Source organism: Cebidichthys violaceus, unplaced genomic scaffold (genome assembly GCF_023349555.1).
Source record: "Cebidichthys violaceus isolate CVI_PGR_0920_01 unplaced genomic scaffold, fCebVio1.0.p SCAF_11, whole genome shotgun sequence".
Classification (NCBI taxonomy): Eukaryota; Metazoa; Chordata; class Actinopteri; order Perciformes; family Stichaeidae; genus Cebidichthys; species Cebidichthys violaceus.
Genome location: NW_027176274.1, coordinates 9629335 through 9654268, shown reverse-complemented (window position 1 = coordinate 9654268; position 24934 = coordinate 9629335). Strand labels below are relative to the sequence as shown.

The following is a 24934-nucleotide window of genomic DNA, read 5'->3' as shown; positions in this document are numbered from 1 at the left end:
TCTACATCTACATGCTGCATGACCCAACAGCCTTTACTCAACATTTACAAGCTAGGGGTGTTGTTGTTGAAAGTGTTCATCATTTCTTTACACATGAGATCACCATTACTTAGTTAGTAGTAGTCAATGCATGCTCAAATGGTCTTTTCTATGTAACTGAATTCCAGCAATTTTGATCTTGTATGAATTAATGTGTGGAGTAACTGTGAAGTAACAATCAATAATACATAAACCATTAAATGTTAATTAATAACTAATAAGCGCACAGTGACTTGACGATGTCTTAATGGAAGGAATTCATACATATAGGACACATTATCATTAGATAATCAGACAAAGACAAAGAGTGCTCATATAAATGTATTAAGGTAAAATTACATTGACAAGATATATATAATAAAAGTATTTTTTTAAATAAGCCCATCTATAGTTCTTTTAAAACACCACTATTAAAGCTATATTGTAATCCTCAGATGTGTAGCAAAATTGCATTCATGACAATGATGCGTTTCAATTCATGATTCACAAAATTGTATACAAACATTAAAACAAATAATGAGATAATTTAAATTTACATTTACAATATAAGCAATACACTGACACCTGGAGGCAAAATACTGTAAGTCTCTGTAAGAATACAGAATAGCAAACATTTTAGTCCACAAAACAAATATGGATAAATAATTTAACATGTAAATACAGAATGGACATATTGACAGAAAGTGTTATTGCATTTGGTTCTTAAGAGTGTATTGTCCTTTATCAGTCACATTAAAGCATTCATTCCTGTACATCATAACCATTATTTGGGATTCAAAATGGCTCCATCCCATAAACAGACATCAGAAATGTGTATTTTACTGGCTTGTCATGTTATAGGAATTTCAACACATTTATATATGGCTTTTCAGAATGGTTTAATGGTTATGGTCAAGAATGATCTTAGGCTTTTGAAATAGTTACTACTCTTAATAATGTTCACATCATATCCAATGTCTAAAGAGAACATTAAGAATCACAGGGAATCCGCATACAAATAGATAAAGAATTCAAGGACATGTTATGCTATACAGTATATGTTAATATAATGATATTTCAAAATACAAAGTATCAAACAAAATTAATACAAATTTATCCAACGACAAAAACTTGAAAACAGTCTCTTAGCAAGACAAAACCTTTTACATCCGTCGTTAACATTTGGTGTAGCAAAACAGTTTCTAGATTTAGAAAGTAGCCGACAGCACGAGAAAAGAGAAGGTTCCATTAGTTAATGAAGAGGCAGAAGATTTCCGACACATCAGATAACACAGTTATTCACTTACCGAACACACAGAGATTTACAAGACTAAACATGAAAGGTTGATTAACTGCAATATACAATACAGATTTGATTATGAGCGCACAGAAGGGACAGTGACAAAGACTCACAGCACTGTCCTCCATTTTCTTCATCGTACATTTCTCATCATGCACACCAGTTTTGTGAAACACTGTAGTAGTGAACTGTGAGAATAAAGAAAGAAAAAACAGATGTATAATTAGCAGAGATTTATTAAGCATATATATTGTCGTTTAAAAAAGATGTGTTACTGACAGTGGTGGAACAGGTACTCAGGTTCTTTACTTAAGAAAAAGTAGTAACATCAGAGTGTAAAAATACTCCATAACAAGTAGAATTCCTGTATTAAAAATGAAACTTGAGTACAAGTACAGTTGTATAATCAATAAAACTTAAGAGCAGAATGGCCCCTTCCAGAGAGATATCATTGTATTATTATGCTGAACGTACTATACTAATTTATTTGATATTATGAATAAAAACTTTAAATCTAAAAGGTTTTGTTACCTTTCGACGGAGCCAGGCTAGCTGTTCCCCCTGTTTCCAGTCTTTGTGCTAAGCTAAGCGACTGCTGGTCGTGGCTTCATATGTACAGTACAGATATGAGGGTGGTATCAATCTTCTTGTCTAACTCTCAACAAGGAAGTAAAAATGCATATTTCCCAAAACGCCTAACTGTTCCTTAAATCTAAAGTTCAAAAACCTAAACAACTGAACTAAACAATAGTTAACCTACGGTCCGTACTGGAGTGAAAAAAAAAAGGATGAGTCTGACTTTTGTTAATACTCTCATGTAGTGAGCTCTTTTAATGAGCTGATGGCAGACAAGATTGTAGATAAACAATACTGTGTAGCACCATGTCCTTACTAGGATTTTTACCTGAGCTTATTAGTGCCCACACAGTGTGGATCCAATTATTATTGAGATCTAAAGGTACAGTAGATTTTCATTATTTTTGTTTTTGAAGTTATTTGAGCCAAAAGTCTTCTGCAATTCGTAATAAGACACTTTTTTATGTATTTTTGTGTAATGTATTTCCTCTGTAAACACAAAACCAACTGTAAGATATGAGTGCGTATACTGTATATTCAACAATGCAAAAAGTCTTACCGTAATCTTTTGAGGTCTTGATTCTTTCTAAAATGTCTTAGCTGTTGGCAATCCAAGTATTTCCAAAAGAACCTTTTGACATTTCATCTGTGATATTGATGATTGGTATTCCCCTGTGAAAAGAGATGTCAAATTACGCTCTCATCTTTACTCAACAGATTAAAATGTACTGTACATGAAATGGCATTTAGAAAAAAACTGTTGTGTAAATGTTACTTGTAAAACTTATACTGCAAGTAAAATATAACTTACTTGTTTTCTTCTAATGGCACTTGCACGACTCCCTCATCTTCTGCCAGTATACTCTGTTCCTCCTCCTGAGGGTCAAATAAGACAAATGCATGTAAATGTTAATCAAATTAAATGAAATTGACATGCATGTTGTGATACATAGTTGTTGGTTTGTAATAGCAACCTCTTCATTATCCTCAATCTTCTTCTTCTTGCTCTCTGGCATGAGGTCATCCAGCCAGCTCATCTCCCTCTTGGTGAAGAAACAGTCCATCAGCTTCCTGATAAACACCAGAGCCAACACCTGCAGAATTGACACAAATTGTGTGTCCTAATAAAGGAGTACGCTGTGCTGTGCTAAGCAGTGTTGAAGGCAGAAAGTATGAAGAACAAATCAGTTTAAATAAGAAGGTGTGACTTTAAACAATGCACAGTAGCAAAACTCTCTACATTTTGACGACAAATGATATGATTGATAAAGTATGATATTATCTGTATGTTCCATGTGTTATTTTGGGAGAGTTAAATGTGCAATGTGTAAGATGTAAGACGCTTCACAGAAATAGGGGGCAGCATTTCACCTCCATCCTGGGTCCATACAATATAAATTTACAAAATTCAACCAAACTGCTAACAATCTGGGAGCAGGCCAAAATAACATTGCTATCTTTTAATCTTCATGTGTGGCACTGGCCTATATTGTGTTTACAGTGCCACTAACAGGGACAACATCAACACTGTAACTTTTTTTCATTCTGTTGATAAATTTAATTCATTTTTTCAATGTTTTAAAGTAAAATGTTGGGCATATACAATACACAACACCTTTAAAATGAAACTTCATTATTTTGTCTCCCTCCAATAACTCCTGCATTCATCACTGTGTAGGTGGGAGGTGCCAAACTCACCCCGGTAACACATCTGCACTCTCACACTCTCACACTGAGCCCTATTAACACTAAGATTAGATGTGTGGTGAAAGGACTGCTTCTGTAATGGACCTTAAGATGCAAAAATTAGATTTTTTACGCACCATCATGGGAAAAACAATAGCAGCCTTGGAGGTCTTGATGACCCAGAGCAGAACCAAACAGCTGAGCTGGATGATGGTAAAGAGGTGCACCTTCCTCAGGGGTACATGGCGTAGATAGATGAAGTCCGGCTGGTGCTTAGCTGGCATGCCGAATAGTCTCAGACGATCAAAGAACTGAAAAGGAAAATGATAAAAAAAAATCTTGAATTTCCAGTAACTTATTTTTTGGCCATATAGATAGATGGATAGATAGCTAGAGATACATAAATCTATTTTCATAATGCACAATTTCAGAAGGGTCACCACAACCTATGCGCATGTAAGTGTTCCTTAATAAATGTGGCAAACGAATTATATCATCCAGCTCTGAAGCTGTTTAGCATCTTAAAGGTAATCGTTTGGGCAGCCTTTTTAAACAAAAAAGCTTTTTAAAAGTGACAATGCCCCGCCTACCCAGCAGCAAACAGCAAACAGACGTCAAGCTGAAAGTTTCTCCGTCTGCTGGATGCATAACTACAACAAGCTGTATCCCCTTAAAAAGCATGGAAGGACACCTGTGCAAAATATATTTTTTTTCAAAAAGTCTTTGTCTTAATATAAATATAGTTTTCACAACCAATAATAGAGAGTACTTCAATGAGAAGAAAGTAAGAATTAAACAGGGCAATTAAATAACAGCCAGGTGTTCTGTAAATGCTGAGAACACACTAGAGGCCAATTAACACTTTTTATCTGGGCAGCCAGACAATATGGAGGCGCTCCCCTATCGTGGCTCAGTGAGAATAAACTATCCACAAAGATTATCCGATAGAAGCATCTACAAATTAAAATTGAACCACACTGGCCAACTGTCTGTCTAATCTCAGCCATACAGATAATCTAAAAACAAATTCATATTCACAACCAAAATTCTGCGCAGTTGATGATGACATTGTAACTCTGGGAGTGCAGACGACTTTTTCTTGCCTGGTGTGAGCATTAGGACCGAAAAGCAAAACAAATATCTGCGTGATTAAGACTTTGCGGTTATGTGTGTGATGCAATTATCTTTCAACATTGGTTATATTTAGTCCAGTCAGAGTAGGTCATATCAAATAATTGTTGTATCCTTGCGTTTCCTCATGTCGTGATACATTATGTGAGCAAAAAAAATGATGCATTAAATACAGTGCAATTCAAATCATTTTACCTGAATGCCTCTGAGAGAAGATGCCCCCATGTAAAGGAATACTCCATACAATACAGGCATAGGAATGAACTGAAGAACAAAACAAGTTTTGTGTCAGTAACATGAAAATGTATGCCAGTAACTGCTCTATTATAGCAGACCTGCTGCAATTAACCAAGAAATATTAAATGTCTTAAAGATGATACACTCAAAAAATATGTACAACACTTACAGAGGGATACTTAAAGTCACACTGAATAATACTGGAAGAATAATTGCACAAAGACGGAAATGCACAAATAATAAAAGACAGTGACCTTCAGCACAGATGTCATGAAGACAGAGCAGCCCATGAGGGTGAAGATCATGAGGCCAGTAAAGCGTTGCTCTCTGATGCCGAGGAACTTGGGCTGCTCTCCAGGAGCGGAGCACTCTGACTCGAGCTTCAGGCTGTTGACGTGGCTTATGGAGAGAACGGTGGCTGCTACGAACCAGGGCAAGCCCATCAAAGAGCACACGCCGAGCATCACCCCCACCATGAACAGATCGAGGTGGTACCCACAGCCTTTCTGAACAGGGTAAAGCACCGGTAAATAAAGTTGAAGTTTGGAAGCACGTTCAGACAAAGCTGAATTCAAGTCACCATGTTGCCAAGTTGCTGTACAGTAAAAGCAATCTTACCAACACGGTCTGCAACCAGTGTTCAAAGTTGGGATAGGAAAGTACCTTGAGTTTGTGTTCCTTCCTGTTGATGATGACAGCTGTGATCTGCTGGTCCATGAAGATGAGGATGGTGCACAGCAGAGCTGGGAACACTGTAATGATTGTGGTCCACCAGGGGTTGGGCCCCAGAGGGTTGATGAACCAACCTCGATCATCTCTGGTTGGCTGATGAAAAAAAAAAGGTTGTTGTTGGTTAGACATAATTTGTAGCTTGATGATGTTAGTCGGCAATTTGTTGATGAAATCTTATTTTGTGGACTATAGCTCACCTTAAACACACTGGGAACCTTTAGTTTTGGAGAGGGGATCCCCAAGGCATAGTCAACTAAGACCATGGTTAGGATGGTGAGGAAAACAGCAAAGTCACTGATGATGGATCTCACCTAATAGAGAGGAACATTTTATCTATTTTACTCAATATAAATGCAAACAAAAGGGTTACATTAAATGGAACTCCTTAATTTCCAAATGTCCTTGTTTCTTTTTTGCAGTATCTACATTTGACCACTAGAGCGCATCACTGCACTATGTAACTATACAGCAGTAGCAGCATTACCCTCATGCTTTGAATCTCTAATGTAATGATAATGTGTGAAGAATAGTACCTTTGTGGGAAAGTAATTGCTGAACTTGAACTCCTTGAGGAAGGCGGACATGAGGACGGTGGAAAAGAAGAGAAGGACACACCAGAAAAGGACATCGGGAACGTAGGGTCCATGAGGACCACAGGCGCTGCCCATAAACTCCCCGCGCTTTTCAATACAATCCTGCAACGACAGATAGAGTTATTCATACTCATCATTTGATTAACAATACAGAGGAATCAGCAGACTTTAGGTTTCCACAAATGTGGTTTATCTTGTCCACAAAAAACTTAACTGAGTACAAAAAAAATTGCTTTTATAGTGATTTGCAAATAGTAATCCAATATAATCTAGCCAACATGCCCTTAATCTCCTCTGTTTAGTTTCCTACATCTGGGTGGGCAATGCCACTTTAAGGTGGAAAACTTAAATGAACAGTATTCTTTTCAGTTTGTCTTTGTGTTAGTCAATATTTCCAGCTATGGTGTGCATATAAAACCTTTTCTATTTTTTATAAACCTTTCTGTTTTTTATTCTTTCTTTTTTTCTATTTTCTTAAACCAAATCAGCGTGGGAAGCACCTTGGTCTCCAGTGCTTCCCAGTAGATTTCTGAGGCAGTGACGTTGGTGATCTCCCAATACTTCAGGGTGGCATTGCTGGGGTCAGAAGGCTCAACGCATGAACATCTGTGGAGGCAAATGAACATCTGGGTGATTGAATAATCCCTCATCTGTCAGGGATTTACAGTACCTCCAAGACATGTAAATAGTAATTACATTTTTTTTCACTACTTTGCACAGGATAGTGTGTGAGAATAAGTGTCCACATACGAGTACATGGTGAGTTTGTCAAGGTTGTTGTTCTTGTTAAAGGGATAGTGGTCTCCCAGGTGGACAAGTTTCTCCAAGGCCTCGTAGATGAAGATGATGCAGATGAGTGAGGCGAAGGCTTCCTCTGTAAAACGTGTGATGTAACAAACGAGGGAACTGGCATCTGTAGCCACCAGAATGATACAGAGGATAGCTGTCCAGAGACCAATGCAGGTTCTCAGAGACAGGTAGGACAGGCCATACTCCCTATGTGCAGATAAAAGGGGAAACAATCAATGTGGGACAGATATGAGATCAAACCACATCATATATTGATTCTTTATCGTCTGTAATGTAGTGGATTGATGAAGTCGTTATCACAATGAAATTAAATTGTCATTTGTCCATACAATCAGATCATTTAATGCTCTATATAGGGAGGCAAGATGTTTGTGAAATGGACATACTTGCAGAATTTGAACAATATCTTTTCAAAAACAAGAACCGGCCCGGTGCTGCCCAGAATGGTTAGGGGCTGCCCGGCAAACAGGGAATAGGCTATTCCAGTCAGTGAGGCTCCAAACAGTGACTCAATTGCACTCTGGGGAATGGGAAAGGACAGAGAGATTATTGGTGGATAGTTACCTCAAAAATCTGTATCATATTGAACTACAACTGCCGTCAAGTAAAATGTAAAGCAAGGCCGGTACAGTGCACAGCAGTGTACAGCTAGTCTTGGCAGAACACTGTGAACATTTAGAGGAAAGGGCGTGTGATTTACTATGCGTCCTTCTGTTGCCTCGCCCAGTAGTCCTCCAAAGGTGATGACAGGAGACATGCAGGCACAGTAGAGGAATAGGAAAGAGGCCATACACTGTAAACTAAAAGCATCAGTGTAGTCGGACAGGTAGTGGGGTGCCTTGCGCTTGATGTCTAGGAAAAGACCACCAAACCACCTGGAAATATATAAACGAAATTTGTCACTTGTTCCATATAGTCACATGTGAAAACTTTTTTTAAACAGCAATATAAATGAATTACATTACATTACAGCTGTATTATTGAAAAATGTGCTAACATTATTATTTTCTGTTTTTTTTACTTGCTCTCCCTCCATTCCCTTCTTCCCAATGTTCAACAGCCTAGCTGCAAATAGACAGGCAGGATGTTTCTATGGAAACCACGTTATGACTACAACTACAGACCAAGTTTACCCAGAAATAGATGATCAGCATTACAATGTAGATTTTGTGGAGGTAAAGGTCTGTGAAATTTTAGACAGCGGATAAAAAGGAAATACTGTTGTCAAACTAACCCAAGACCAATGTATTATCTCACATAATTGTTTATTTTTTAATTTAATTTATTTTTATAACATTTGTCCATGTGAAAAGGAAAGTATTATTTAGTGCCTTATGTCAGCATTAGTATACTTTCTGTTTGAGATATTTAATTACCTAAAGCACCGAAATCATTTTTTTATTGTAGTAACCCAATTGAAGAAGCACACTTTTAAAAATTCCCATATCAGATTTAACTGCTGGCTCCCTGCAAATTCTTCTCTATATGTTACTAGAGTTGTAACGGTATGAGTTTTTTACAATACAATGTTTATTCACAATTAATATCCTGTAGGTGTGCGACAGCACAGCCAGACTGCTTCTGTCTGTACCTTTAACTCACACAAACACACACTCACTTTTTTTCAACACTCTAGATTATTATGTACACGATATGATAACCGTCCATTTCAATGCAGCGGAATACCTTGATACCGGTATGCCTTTACAACCCTATATGGGAAAAAATATTACAAAATAAATTGAGTGTTGTGTGAAGCTCTGGAGGCTGAGCAGTTCAACTGCAAATAGATTCTCTGCAACAAAGCAGTGAGCGTTGTGAGTGGGCTGCATGCTGTACTGCCACAGCACTGCATATCCACAGTTTAGTATGAGGCGCTTAATTATATTTAAAAATGTATTTCTTCACCTCTGTATAAATACTTCATGCTTATCTACTGGTGATTAGAATTCACTTTTTTTTTAAACACTGGGTACCTTCCAGTACGCTGCAGTTCTGGACCCCCGTGTCCACCTTCCTCCCCTTCCTCTTCGCCCTCTACTAATCCGTTTGGTAAAATGTTCCTTTTCTTCCTCTTCTCCTGTTTAACAAACAAACAACAACAAGTTAGGTCCTTTTTCAAGCACAAAATCTTAAGAGTCACATACAATCTGAAAAGGAAGGCAACCTGCTAACAAAATTCCTACTAACCTGAGAAGGTACATTTTTTGGTGGTTCTATCCGTATGGATGGGTCCCACTCTCCTGGAGGCAGGACTGTCACTTGATCTAGGAATTCATCAATCCCAGCGATCAGATCATTTCGGTCTTTAGCTTTATAAGCAACATCATGGAACACCTGGAGACAGAAAAATAAGGAAGGTTGATTAGGGCTGTACTCAAACCTTGACTGACTGCAGTGCAGTGCACATGCTGCACTGTATGTGCAGGCCTCACCACTCCCCGTGTGTGGCATCCCTCAAGATACATATGTATACTTTATACACTTATGGATATGCAAATGAAGGAATGTCTGTCAACCTTAACTGTAATCGAACAGACAGGCACATTCACATACACATATGAACATGTGCAGAATATAGTGTACCAACAGAGGATCTGCTCACTCTGACACAAGTTAGTGTTAATCACTGACTTACGATTCTCCCCTATAATGTATATATATATATATATATATATATATATATATATATATATATATACAGCCTCGGGGCACCGCGTTATCTCACATGTCAGAAGTGAGCACCCCATGAACTAAGGCTGAGTCCTTAGCAGAGGCCCACAAGCCCTTTCCTGTCTATCTTTGGCTATACTATCTAATTAAGGCAAAAAAGACCGAAAATAATCATTAAAAAAAATAAAAGATAAGAAAAGATCTAGTCTCATTGAATCTACTGAATATAACAAAGTTTGGACTTTGTCAAAGCCCATCTTTTCCTCCTAAGTGATGATGGAGAACAGCCTACATCCCAGACAAAAAGGAAGACATGAGGGCTGACTAATCGCCAAAAGCATGTCACAAAAGCTCTGAGCTGTGTTTCATGCTGAGAAATGTTCCATCACTTTGGGAATTTGTTGAGTTCTGCTGGACTGTGAATTTATGCAAAGTGCCTCCAGAAAATCTGAGTATGACATCTGGTTGACATTCAAAACAAACCACACTCTTCAAAACATGAATAAATAAATGACCCCTGCAGAATGCTAACATGATAATAAGGTGTTCGTCAGTGAATTCTTACCTCGTCTGTCATCAGTGTTGCAATGGACCTTCCAATCTCATGGTACTGAGGCCCTCTACCCAAGGGCCCTAAAAGAATAAAAAGAAACCTAAAGGCAAAAACAGACTTTTTTTAAAAACACATTGTCAAATCAAATCTCAATCACAACCAACTAACAGGGTTCAGCTGGGTAGAAAAAAGATATGTATGCATGTAGCTCGTTGAACTGGTTTAGTTGAATCAGCCTGCAGTAACCTTGTGGCGATCGGGACTTCAGCCAGCCCACTGAGCAGGACCGCCGGTGAAAGGCGGACAAATGCCACCACCGGCTTGTTCAGAGATTCCAGCTCTCCCACTAACACGTTGCATGCCTCGGCCCCTGCTGGGATCTTCTTCATGAAATGAAGGTCTATCTGAAAGAGGACACATTGAGTAGTGTTTAGAATATCTTATAAAAGGCTTTTCCATTCCGGCACCCTTTCCGAATTACATTATCATCTAAACTGCTTTGACTGAAAGCAAAAAGAAACAATATAATTAAATCATTATTTGTGCTATCCATCCTCACATTAAGCTCCAAATGAAATGGTTTGACTGGATTCTAGTCTAAATATAGTCCAGCTGTCCAGACTTTGTGTGTCATAGGGTGTAACATTCAAATAAGTCACGCATGTGTCACAGTAGAATATTACAAAAGATTATTGAAACATGAATGTTAGTTTGAAATGTTGGATAATAATTCATAAGAATGAATTTCCTCTTAATTTCCCAAGTAGGATTCCTAAAAGCGTATAAAAGCTGACCCCGAAAGTGATCCTCTTACAGTAGCTAAATCTGCTTTACACTCTTTAATGCAGTGAAACTGCATTGTACAGAGAATTCTGCAATACTTAAGGTGTTGATTTTTCAGCGATAATTATGAGGAGGCAAGTGTTGACTGGAGTGTTGTTTGTTCCTTCATAGAGTTCATGCGGCTTTTGGGAGGCTGTCCAGAATCATCCAACAGAATATCTGTGATGTATTGATGGGTCATGACTTCCATAAACACTGTTATAGTGCTGATTTTTAAAGTAACACACTTAATACTGAATATTTTTGCTGTGTCCACTAGTAAATAACAACATTTGAGATGATATGCAGCTGCTGCAAAGGGGGGGGACTTTGATTGCTGCCGTGTTCATAAATATATAAGGTTGATAATAAGGTAGACATTTTCTAAAAATACACTCCATATAAGCAGAGCACACTGCATTATTGTCTAAGTGAACAGGAGAAAGGACATGGAACAGTTATTCTTTTTGACCTGAACAAAAGGTTAAAATTCTATACATTATGCAAAAGGTTTCAACACAGATTTTGTCTTTGTCTTTGCTGTGTGTGGTTATGTGGTTGCAATACTTAATATGGTTATAATCCTAATCCTTATCTAGTTGGCCTTTCCATTAAAAAATACCAACAATGACCTCCTGTCTGTTGTTCGAAACGCACAATTAAATAACAGCCAGCTCATATTTGTCAAATATGACGTACTTTTAGTAAGAAGTACATTTGGGCTAATGTTACACAACTCTACAGTATTCTGACAGCTCTACAATACGATACCCACTCTGATAAAAGTGCATTAATTGATGCAAGATCCTTTACAGAAGTATCAAAACCTATAAATATACCTAGTTACAAGTAAAATACCAGCTTTATTTCATTATTAGTATACACAAATTAAACTTAAAGTATAAAAAGTCACTCATTATTGTAGCTGGTAGAGGTGGACATGATTCTTATTCATTTTTATACTGTTCGGTATTTTATCTACAACAATGTATTGTCTTCTATGATGACATTACAATTAATGAACAAGTAACTGACATGTTACGGGGGATGCCAGCGTCTTTGTTATAGTAAAATTACCAAACGGCCTCCCCCTTGTTAACCTCTCCAACCTCTAGTAGCAGAGAGAGTGCAGAGTCGGAGGGGTTGTGTAAATATTTGTTAGTCTTGTCTGCCTGACTCGCTGATCTTTTATCTGACTGGGGTTTGTGCAAGTTATTAACGGTCCACCGGGCACAGCTGCAATGAATGTATTAATGTAGGCTATTATTGAAGTGAATAGGTGCCACATGCACATTTAAAGAGGTTACTTCCCCAAAGAAAAGACACAAAAAAGGATGGAGGAGTAAATCATGGTTACAACGCATGTGTGTTGACTCTGCAGGGATATCGTTAAATGAAATTAGTAGATCTACAGGAAATATTTGAAAGCAATACAGAATGACTGAGAGCCTGTCCTGACCATCGCCCCGGTTAAAAATGTCGCCTATTGACAGCACTGAATGTATTCCAGTGCATCTGCACAGAGTGTGTACTATACCTTGCTGAAGTCCACAGAACTGTTCTCTCTGCTCAAGTCCCCTTTCCCATCTGGACACGCTAACTGAGACTGGGAGGCCATCATCTGACCTGGGTAATCCAGAAAGGAGAATTAAAAAGAATTTCCCGCAATTGATAATTTCACTGTATATAATGAGACTGACCAAGTATACAGAATATTCCTAAAAACGGAACAGGAGTGAGGATCACACAAGGTTCACAGAGGACAACTTTTACCTGCTTCGGTGGATAAAACCACAAAAGACTTTCATTACAGGCTCATGTTAAGATGATTACTGCCAAGCAGCCTGACAGGTCTGGCCTAATTTCTGTATTCATTAAACAGCAGGGTCTTAATACGCTTACAAAGCATAGCGTGACGCTTATCAGAGATTGTTGCTTTGAAATACGCTTGATACCACAGCGGTGAAATAAAATGACTTAATGACGTGCCACCAAGATGTCAAGTAAACTAAAACAATGATTTAACAAACATTTTGGTGTGTTCTGCTTACTAATTTTGTCATGTGGAATTCTGGCAAACCTGAAGTTTATAAAACATAGTAATGATATGGGCAAGTAATGCTTCCAACTACAACCCTGTCCTGGACTAAATTTAGCCCAGAATTCAACCTAAAGCGAAGATCAACAGCAAACAAATTTGCATATTTATAGAATGTACTTTTGCAAATAGTTTTTTTATTCTCCTTTTTAATTCAACCATTTCAACCAAACGAAAACAACTCGAGTTGCCAGTATCAACATGAATCATGAGAATATGCGCTTCCACAATATGTTTTGTTTTTTTGTATAAGCTGGTAAAGGTGCAAGGGCATACTGCGTATCCAGCACCTGTTGACTTCAGTGGGGCTGTGGCAGGTGGGTGGGCAGATGGTGGGTGGTGTATAAAAACGGAATGAAGAGAAGATGGAGCATACGCAAGTTGAGACCATATGCATATAAAACACATACACATATTGCACATTTACAAAGTATCTACATTCTACACAGAACCCAGTGAAGCGAGCCCTTAAAACAAAGTTATGAATACTTAGGACCCCTTGTCACAGTTTGCATAGTATGTCAACATGTAGTGACCAGTTCAACCAAAGACTCTTTATTTCTAATCGGAATATTTTATAGGATGTATATATTTATATAGTTCTGTTTTTCTCACCATTCTTGTCCAGGTGGAGCTCCGATGTCCGTCGACCCATGTCAGCAATGGAGCGTACAATCGGCAGGCGATTAGCCAGCTTCTTGTGGTTCTGGTGATGGTGCTGCTTCAGCAGTGTTTCACGCACTCTCTTTCTGAGCTCGTCTCCCAGTGGTGAGTATAACTCCTGGTGGTCCAACACCATGTCTAAGGTAGACACAGACAAGCTATTTAGTTTCTAGCTAAGAGTGACTAGAATTTAGTTAGGGCATCAAAATCTTCCTAGATTTCAAACAGTGAATCAAACAAATATAAGGAGCACAAAGACACAGCATTAGCAAAACAAATGTCCTCCTGACATGAAGTTTTTCCTCAAACATACAAAGCCAGTTAACTCAGTAATGTGCGAAATGTAATTGTAACCAATATTTTCTGAGTCCAGCGGTTGACAGAAACATTAACGTTGTCACTTGCTACAACCGTGTGTTGTAGATACCTGCAATCTCTTCAATGGTATTAGCCCTCATGTCAAGCAGCACAGTGCTGTTGATAATGCAGCTTCGCAGCTCAAACAGGCTGTGTAGAGACAGAGTGGCTACGTAGGGTTTACTCCATCGCTCTCCTCCGTCCTCCACGTCCTCCTCAAACTTCAGCCACCTGTAACAGGAGTTTGAGTACCAGTAAGGAGAGAAGCCAGCAGAAGGCAAACAGGCCGGCCATCTGTTCTGGCTGCAATAACAACACTTACTTACTCCCCGTCCTTATTGCCTCTCATCAGGGTATCACTATATAAAATATGTCTGATATACCATTTTATCAGAAGAACATAATTCACAAGATAAATAAATTCTGCATCTTGATAATTATCAAAGGAAGAAAGTAACAATAAATGAATTCCTCGCTCAATTACAACAATGAATTGCGGTTACTTAACGTAACGGAAACACAAACATTAGGCACACAGCTATATTTCTCATCAGTATAAGTGGGATCATGTTCATGACCGGTCCATTCAATCAGAGCTTTCAGTGATGACATGTAGGTCACGACTGTGTGTGGATACGTTAATGACATGACAGTCTCACAGTACCTGGCACTTTCCCTCCACTCAGGATCTTCTCCGTCCCGCACACAGATTTCATCCATCTCTGTGAAGAGGTCATGAGGAATATGCTCCTCATCATCATCCTCAGTGCCCAGCAGGAACTGCACTCTCTGGGAGGGAGTGTCTGGGAACACAAGAGATTGCCTTGAGTGGTTCAAATTGAAATGGTCTAAGTATCTTAAGTCAGTAAAAGATCCTGAACAATGAAATCCTTTTTTTGTTATGCTTTAATGCGTACAACGGCCATGATTGTAGCGAGTACCATAAACAGGAGACTCTCTACCCTCCACCAAGGTGGGGGCCCGGTCCCTGCTCCTTCTCCTGTGTTTGTTTCCATGCTGATGGTGCCTGCGATGGCTGCGGTGCCTGGTACTGCCCAAGGGGACGTGGACCCCGATGTAGAGCGTCCTGTGGCCTATAGGGACACATCCCACAGTGTTTAGAGGGCTGCAACATGCCTGTCTGTGTGTGTGTGTGTGTGTGTGTGTGTGTGTGTGTGTGTGTGTGTGTGTGTGTGTGTGTGTGTGTGTGTGTGTGTGTGTGTTTGCAATCACAGATGACCATTATGATTTAACTGTGTTTTTACTGTGATAAAGCGCATTGCTCTGTATAATATATAATATAATGTTTACTGAATGGACCATGCCACATTGAGCAGCAAGTTAATACCACCTGTTTAACATGATCAGAAAAAGGCCTCTTTAATAGTCTTCATCATAAATAATCATCTTGGCCCCAATCACGTAAAAAATAGGATAGACATATCATGATTTATTTCAGGTCCATGAAAATAAATGTAATGTTCCGACTTAATGCTTGGTAAATAAAAACTGGGCCTGAATAAGTGATCCTAAAACAATTAATACATGAATGAAAAAAAAAACATGTCTAAATATTTGTTTGGCCAGCAGGGGCATATGATTTTAATGATGAATGGAACACAGGAAAAAGTATCTGATAAATATTCTTACAATTTGTATGGCATTCAGTTACAGTGTGATATAGTGAGGTTACAATATGAAAACTCTAGTATGGTATAGTATCTATACATGAGCATACTGCATGAAGTCAGTTCATATTGCTATACATATGGCCTTGACAGGGAGAGTGTGAATACTGTTCAACTTGATGTGTAAAATGTAATGTTGCAATTATAAAATAATGAGGGATTTATGTTTGTATCTACTGCCCTTGTTTGTAAATTACTGTGCATATATGCTCAAAGCCCACGGCTGTGTAAATTTGTGTCGCCTGGGTGTTAATTCATACATCCATACCGTCTCAATGCCCAGCTATGTATGTGTGTCCATGTTTGTGTTAGTGCCGGTATGAGACAGCGTGAGTGAGAGAGAAGAACGTCTGTGTTTGCTCTTGTAAGTCAGCCCACTCAGTTCACTGCGGTATGATATGAAGATTCATGAGTTTTTTGCTATTGAGCTCTGGAAATAAATTGCAAAGAGGTGCCTTACAATAAACCTCTAACTGATCAAATAACATGTTTTCAGTTGAGGTGTAAACTTCTGTTCAGTTATGTCATCTAACATCCTAAGGCAAGTTGTTTCCAAACCTACTGAAGCAAAGTGATTAGTGCGCACACACACACACCTACACACACACACACACACACACACACACAACAGCCATGTATGAGATGCACAGTATCCACACTTACAGTGTTATACTATACATAAAGGCTACCTGAATTATGACCATATTTGATAATTTACTGTCGTGGCTTGTGATTATCTTAAAGATGAAGGTAACACAAAATATTGTTTTGTTAACAAGTTCATACTTACTTGAATCTAAAAAGCTGTAACCTTTTAATTTAACCGAATAGAAAAAAATGGAATGTTGTGTATTGTTATCTGTATCTGCAGATACAGATGTGGAATGCTGCTCGCTTTTAGTTAGCTGAAGTTACTCAATCATACTGTTTGAATCTTGTTTTGATTGTCCATGTTTTTCAGTGATTATGAAATTGCTGAGGTAAACTCAGCTCACCCACAGTTTCTACCTCCCACTCTGCTCTTGTCTTTTAACTATGAAAAAGCTGTCAAGAGGAGAGCAGTTGTTTTAAGGACAGAGTGGGCGGTCTCAGCTACAGCAGCCTTTCACTGCTTGAAGCTGTTTGTATTCCAGATGCATCCAGTGCAGTCCAGGTACCTTCAAGGTCCTCCTGGCCAAAGTTGGTTCCCTGTTGGGACCGTGTTCCTCCTCGGTCCACCACCGCCTCGTCATCATTCCTCTGTTAGACACATCGTGGCAAACACAGAAAAAACACATGTTCAACATTATAAACTCAAGACCACGAGAGTCATACAGTATTTTATCTGAGCTGGAACTGGAACATGAAACATATATATATATATTTAAGTTATATTTAAGTTTACTAATGTATCCTGAACATAGCACAAAACAAAATGTTTGTTGACTTGATGTTGCCTCACAGTCGAGTGCATTATGAAAAAACACATTATCCAACCTAATGCCGTGGTCGCCACGGAAACTAATTACACGTGTCAACTTGAAGAGGAAAGAGTCTCATCCTAGTCCAAACAAAAAGCTTTTTATAATGGGAACAATAAATGACCCAACTACAATTAAAGCTGGAATGACTCTAGTGTAGGTTCACTGAGGAAGACTATTCTTTGCATGCTTAGGCCTGTAGTTTATTTCTCATATATCCTGCCATTCACTCCTCTTACGCACACTCACTCATAATTTCCTTGCTGTCATTGTCTGAGGCTGTCAATCGTGTTATCGATCAGCTGATCACGTCTATCTAATAGCCCAGTGTCACACCCACATTGTTAATCCATCATTTTACCACTGTCTCTTTTTAAATAAGATCCTCTCTCACCCCTCCACTGAATTCCCATCACCACAGATTTATCATTTCAGCCTCATCAGCCTACCAGTCTCAGCACTATCATCAGCCACCACCAATGTCTGGACTGCATGGGGGGATTTATGTTGCTACTGCTAAGGGCAAACACCCCTTGATTATAAACCTCCCTGTAGAGTGTAAGCGCCAAAGACTTTCCGTCAAGACTTTATTATCACCTATCATGTTATGGTTACACAATTATCTTTTCTTCATTCACTTGTCTCTCCTGATTAAACTTGTTTAAGGTGCTTTCTTTGCAGTTACCTTTATTGCTTTAAGCTGAATCACTACTTGACACTGTTTACAATACGTTAGTTAAAGTAAGTTTGCAATCTCCTCATATGGCTGTTTTTTATTTCCTTTTCTCCTTTTCATTTTAATCACTGATATATCCATCTTCTTCTACCACCAACGCTTATCCACTTACAACAATGCGTTGCACTTAATTGAGGAGAGAGATCAAACTCAGGCTGCATGCCAAATAAATGAAACAGGTTTACGAGTATCAGCTTTGATATTATATTACTAATTCTCATTGCAACAGGCGAGCAAGTTATGAGAATGGTCCACATGGAAGTTATCCAAACGCTATTTTTCTTAACAGACATTAATACACGAAAGTGACAGAATACATGCATTGCTAAAAGAATATAATCCTCAATGCAGAGTTTTTGACAGATTACAAGAAATATGGAATGACACGCTGTTTGAGCAGGAGAGATTGCCAGGCTGATACAACCTCAGAAGTACTGGACACTTGTCCCACATGTGGCAAAAGTAATAAAGCAGTTAACCAGCGGTTAACCAGATGTACATCTGGTTATGGAATGTATTAATTGTTAACCGTTAAAGACCAGCGCACCGCCACTTCCTTGAACTCCTTTTACTAACATTAGCATAATAATGTTGCTTATGCTAGCAAGCCAAAAGAAATGCAGTTCCATATATTGTGGAGTTGGGCACATGAAACTATGATGTATCGGTGCTGCTTGATTAAGTCAGGGTCAACAAAGTTATAAGAACGGATCCTTTATGGTTCCCATGATTATACTTTTTAGTTAACTACTTAAGTTACATATCCAATGCAGGACTTTTACTTGTAACAGAGTTTTTTTCACAGTTGGTTTTAGTACTTTTTTGTAAAGGATCTGAATACTTCCTCCACCACAGGTTCATAATGTGAAAAGGCGAGTTTGTTCAGGAGCAATTTGTTGTTCATTAAAAGTTGTTTAATGAAACACAGAACTGGAATCTGAATCTGTTTATTAACTAGAGTTTATTGACCTTTTTAAATGAATATATAGCATGACACTTGTTGTGCTTTGACAAGCTTTGACACATGCATTTAGGGACAAATACTGAAAACATACATAGATCAACCAGCAGATCAGATTTTTCTCTCATAAATTTATTACACAACTTATTTTTGCTTTTCGTGTGTGCAGTGTCTCTGTGTAGCCTACACTGAATAAATCAACTGTCATATAACAAGGAAGCTGCAATAATAATGATTAGTACTACTTTATAATAGATGACAAAAGAGTCTGAAATAAAGTTTGAGGATGGGAAGTCTCTGATTGGCTAGCTTGAAATCCATGTTAATAATGATGCCAACGTGCAGCAGACAGATAGAAAACGTCTGTAATAAGTCTCTTAAAAGTAAAGCAATTTCAAAAGTGAATTTTTTTGTATTATGTGTTATTACTTTTGTTAATAAGTATTGTAATACAGACCCGTGTTGTGAGCATAAACATGTGCACCCTATTGCAGACTGTTGTGTTGAAAATGATAATTAAAGTAAAGGTTTGCACAGTATGCATTTAAATAAATTATACTCATTGATTCTAAATAGTAAAAAGTGCGAATGATAAATGAATGTGGAGGATTTTACATGGGATAGTTTAGTGGAGTTATTGTCATGACAACAAAGACAACAACAGACTCATCACACGTCTCAACATTATAGCCTACATCATTCACCTCAAATAGTTTTAAAAGCCTTAATTGAATATATTAATTGATAATAATGAATCATTAAATAATTCAGTGTTCGCACCCAGTTTATTCACAATCAATTGTGGGAAAGTGGCAGAAATATTACTTTATAACAGTCATTTATTATCTTCATTATTTAAAATATGTTTATTTATTTAATTTAGCTCTCCTTAAATTGATCACTGGAGCAAACACCTTTGAAAACGCGTAACCTTTACTTTGAAAGCGAGCTCTCTCTGTTTCTCAACCTCCTTGACTCAATTTAAATTTTTCAAGTTGGTTAATGTAACAAACTGACGGTTTAGTGCGCGGAATTGCATTGCACATGCGACAATAACACAGGCCAAGCATTAACTGCGTTCAGGCAGCATTGACTATCAAAGAACAAACTCACACGTAGCAGAATACATGTGCATTAACACAAGTAGGCCAATGGGAATAGGCAATAACCCTAAACTGACATTATACAACAATGGCAAATTAATTCAACTTCATGCACGGATCGTTATTTCCTGCAAATGCATGCAGCAACAGCTGGGATTGAGAATGCTAAACCAATATACAACAAGAGAGCTCTGCAGGATCACTGTAGCCTCGAAATTGGGAACAGATTAATAACACATATCACAGTAGGCATCCTGAAAGCTTGCTTGGTATCAGCTTTTCCCTGAGCCATCTTGACCACCAGTTGACCATCAAGGCATTACGATAATGAATGGCACTGCTGTTCACAACTGCAGTGACACATGGGCTGGGCTGGCCACAAGGCTGATGTTGATAATCTGTCTACAAATACACAGGGCATGGATCAACATCCCTGCTCAGATTAAACCGACGGTATTTGTTACTAAAACACCAGACACATTGGCCCATATTAAATGTGCACCACTGTTGCATAAAGACAGCATTACAGTTTTGTACAATTGGTAAAACATATTTCTCAATGCTGAGTTCACTTTTTCCAAACTCAGCACAACAGAAGTCAATGTGGACGATACTCTTGATCACTTTTCATTGCTTTGACACGAAATGCAGTCGGTGAACATATTCTTAAACTTGTTTCTCACTCAAACTCAACCAACCAAAATTCTGTGTATTTATACTTCATTTTACACATTTACATTCTATTGTAAAAACTGTTTTTTCTTTCAAAACCTAGCATAACACAAAATGACTGTAAATAGGACTGGAATTTGCTACATTCTGCTACATCTAAAAACTCCCACTAATTGGGACGTACAACAACACTGAGCACCTTTCTTTGATGATCTCTGAAAGATGTGTGCTCGGTGAGGAAAGGGTGTCTTTTGTAATTGTATGGGACGCTGTGAAGTTTTTACTGTGGCGTCACCTTTCCCTCCACCTTACCCTCCCTTCCTAAACCCCTCGAAAGACTTATTTTTCCTTGTGAAGGTGGAACGTTGTTGATTCTTTCCAAGGTGTATTGTAAGAGAGGACAGATGATGATTTGTGAATTGAATGATATGCCAAATTTCTGTTATCTGTAGCTGTCCTATAAACAGTGACTATGTATAGTTTTATATTTGTTTTCAGTTTTACACTTACAAATGACTCTATTCAAAAATGGCAACAACAAAAAAAGCCTGTTGATGTATATTGCAGCATTTCTGGTTAATTTATGTTACAATATCTTACATATATATATATATATATATATATATATATATATATATATATACACTAGCTATTACATATACTGTAAGGCAGCACAATCAATGCCATAAAGAAGGGACCTTTTTGTTGTAATGGTATCTTAATTCGATAAATAAATAGATAAATAAAAGCTATTAATACATATTGTAATGCTACCTGCTGAAACAACACTGTTCGGAGAGAAATGTTAGTGTTCAGCATTGTTCATGAGATGTGTAAGAAGTGTTTTGGTTGCTTTAGTGCATTTTGGATGTTAGATTAACTGTTACTGTAAAGGGGTTTTTGGACAAAGAGATGATAGTATGTTATCACATACGTCTGACAGATTGGCTAATTCAGAACAAGATCAAATCGATAACTCGGTTCTCGGGACAAAGTATGTTCTGAAGAAAAACAGGAATCCAAAGAAGCATGCTTTTTAGACTAATAATCATCCATTCACCAACAAAATCATACTACAGTTAAGGGCTGACAAACCACACAGCTGAAGTGATATCACAGGATGTGGCACATACTTGGATCTGATCCCTACAGATGGCTGTGGCAATTTTGGAACCATCAGTGGCAGCAATATCATTAACTGCACAGGCTTTCATGTGGCACAAAAAACACTGTAATCCTTAAATGTTTCTATTACAAACGTCAACATCCTGTAAGAGGACACATTAGTACTTAGGTTTTTTTCTCCAAAAATGCTATTTAAGGTGTTTTACAGTTTTGAACCCTCGTTTTTGGCAGACTTAGTGTCTGCATCCATCTCCAAGCTGCAAAATGGATCAGAAGCGGTCAGCAGGAGAAAGCTGTTTTCCACTTACGTATTTTTTGCCAAGAATCTACTACACTCATTTTGGACACTTAGAGATCGGGCTCCCTTTCTACAAAAATGTCCCAAATATCTGTTCTGTGAAACACATCTTGCCGTCTCTTAACCATGTCACAATCTGAGTACTTCCTGGATCCAAACGGCGCTTGTCCTACCTGATCTTTGAAGAGCCAAGGAGCCTCCACGTTTTTCGAATGCATGAGCTCTCCCGCTGTGTCCTCTGAGTTTGGACAGAGTGCGGCACAGTCGAAACGCTGCAGCTCTGCAGTGCAAACGCCTGCTGCCCTGCTTCACACCATGCCGGATAGACACCGACGCCCTTCTGTTGTGCCAAACAACTGTAATTTGTTAGCGTCTATCGACAGTCTCTCATCATGAGATTATAGCGGTGACATCATCACTGATGCCCAGCAGCATCTCATCAAAGACAAAGCTTGATTTCCACCATCTCTCCTCTCTTTCCTCTTTATATGCAAGACTGTCATGATACATCAGGTCAACTTGGTTACTCCCAGGAGTGTTTCTGCAGCTCCACTAGTGAGTTTGTCTTCTTATTACACATGTAAGAGTTTGCTCTTAAAAAAAGGAATTTTCTCAATGCAATAAAAATGTACATTATATATGCTAGTCTTTAATTTCAATGTTGACCCTACAGGCCTGAGGGAATGTAACTCACCAAACTTCTACGCCCAACTGATGAGCCAAAGGAAGAGTTGACCTGAAAGATAAACAATCATCACTTTAGTTCGGAAGGGTTTATTCAGCAACTCCAAACACTTTATGCTCAGACATGTGTTGCTCCAAATCAGATAAAGATTAACTCTGAACTGTTATTTTTAGATTTTTTAAATGTTCAGTGACTTTCAAGGCCGGGTTGCAACCTCACATTTTGAAATCAAAGCCTAGTGGCTCTAATAATACCCGAGCAAAGAAGCTCAGTCAGTCTAAAACCTTCAGCTAAATGAAAAAATCTGTTTTTATGTAAACAACATATGTATAGTGACAACAAATCTCCTCCAAAGTGATCAGCAAAGACCGATGGGGATGGGCCCACGCGTGAACATCCCCTGAGAGACTTCTTTGAGAGACTTCTTTTATATCAATAGAATTTTTCAACAGAACATTTCGTCCCAAGATACTTGTTGGAAGAGTTTGTTGCAAGCATGTCTGTGTGACCTATAGCTGCCTGAGTATGCATTTGTAGATCCTGTAGCTTCGTCAGAACAGCATCACGCCACCATACATTTGCAGCATTTTACAAAAAAAATATAATCAACTTTATTGCAGCATACGATGACACGAGGTCACTTCTGCCTGAATGTACCGTATTAATCGCACATCTGCCCCAACAGAGATTTATAAAACGATATAGCACAAAGTAACATCACTTACTGTAATCACTCCTGCAGTCTACATGCTATAGGCTATACTGTAAAACAGCATCACACTGACGCACAAAGCCTGGTATGCCTGTTTCAATTCAGAAAGTAACTTTCACGTCATGCAAAGGTTACAGTGAGTCACATTTTGGCTCGCTAAGCAATAAATTGAAGGAAATGCTTCATCAGTGATATCACAATGTCATCTTTCTGTAAGGGAGTGGTGCTCTGCAGGTGAGCCTCACCTGATCAAAGCTCTACAGGTAGCTTACTCTGGGAAAACATTTTAACTTTAAAAGGAAAAAAGATAAGCCTCCTTCAGAGATGGTTGCATTTTTAATAACTCTTAAATGTTAGTCTTCAGTACATAACACACAGATTCGGCTTGACGGTCTGGATAAAAAGTGTTCTGAAATATTAATCTACATGAGTAGGTAAAAAGGAGATCAGGGCTCCTTACCGTGGGTAGCAGCGGCTCTATCTGAGCACCTTGGTCCGTGGGGTCCATCTTCCTCTCTCGGCGGTATATCACCGTGCGGTGTCAGAGAGATGGAGCAGAAACCTCAGCCGTGAAAGAATCCGGGCAGGTGTAGCAGTATCTGATGCGACCAAACAGCGGTCACATGTTTATATCACCGTCGGTCAGCCGCTCGCGCCTCTCGTGCTTGTCCTCGTTCTTAGAAACATGCGCATCTCTGCCAGCTGACGTGGATACGTCGCTCTTACGTTAAGCCTTTGTTTGGACGCAGAGGTGAGGAGAGAGAGCGTCTTTTTCCGGGTGAAATGCTCTTTGTTTTGTTAAGTTATGTAACAATGTCTTCGTGGTTTTTTATTAGACTGTGACTCAGTGGGCATATATACGCTTACTCATGAGAGCTATTTCAGCAGAATATGCGGCACTTTAAATGTGCAGTGGTTTATCCCACGTTCCCCAATATCTCACTCATGCATCCATCTTAATTGAGTTAAAATTAGTAGGCTATATTGAATAACATTATTATATTAAAACATGTTGTCAGCCACTTTGCAAAATTGCACATTATTTGAAGTGTTCCTTGGAGATTTTGTTAGAAGTTGTCTGTCCCATAAAATGTTGACTTTTATGAGACTGAGTCTTCTGGGCATTCAGCAACCTTTGATTGAACTTAAGATGGAAAGACTTAGCAGATGTGTTCTAATTCATGTTACTCAGAGTGATTACATAAGTATTTGGGGACGTTACGGTGGAGAAGGAGCATTTATGTC

At 38.5% G+C, this 24934-nt stretch overlaps 1 protein-coding gene across 2 annotated transcripts; it reads right to left on the bottom strand.

Annotated features, from left to right (window-relative positions):
* Positions 1-354: 354 nt before the first annotated feature.
* slc4a10b (solute carrier family 4 member 10b) lies at positions 355-24433 on the bottom strand. 2 transcript variants are annotated; one of them, XM_068703956.1, is made up of 26 exons: positions 24150-24432; positions 22987-23028; positions 17095-17176; positions 15191-15343; positions 14914-15052; positions 14320-14480; positions 13845-14030; positions 12669-12757; positions 10556-10713; positions 10322-10409; positions 9274-9420; positions 9060-9163; positions 7784-7958; positions 7470-7603; positions 7024-7269; positions 6774-6879; positions 6214-6375; positions 5878-5991; positions 5612-5773; positions 5203-5454; positions 4907-4975; positions 3718-3891; positions 2869-2988; positions 2706-2770; positions 2454-2566; positions 355-1506 (listed from the first exon to the last, which is right to left on the bottom strand). In XM_068703956.1, exons 1-25 carry the CDS (start codon positions 24195-24197, stop codon positions 2491-2493), a joined length of 3252 nt encoding a protein of 1083 aa, XP_068560057.1. In that variant the 5' UTR covers positions 24198-24432; the 3' UTR covers positions 355-1506; positions 2454-2490. The 2 variants fall into 2 exon arrangements, with proteins under 2 accessions (XP_068560057.1, XP_068560065.1); XM_068703964.1 differs by lacking the exon at positions 22987-23028 and having other exon boundaries at positions 24150-24433.
* Between the last annotated feature and the right edge of the window lie 501 nt (positions 24434-24934).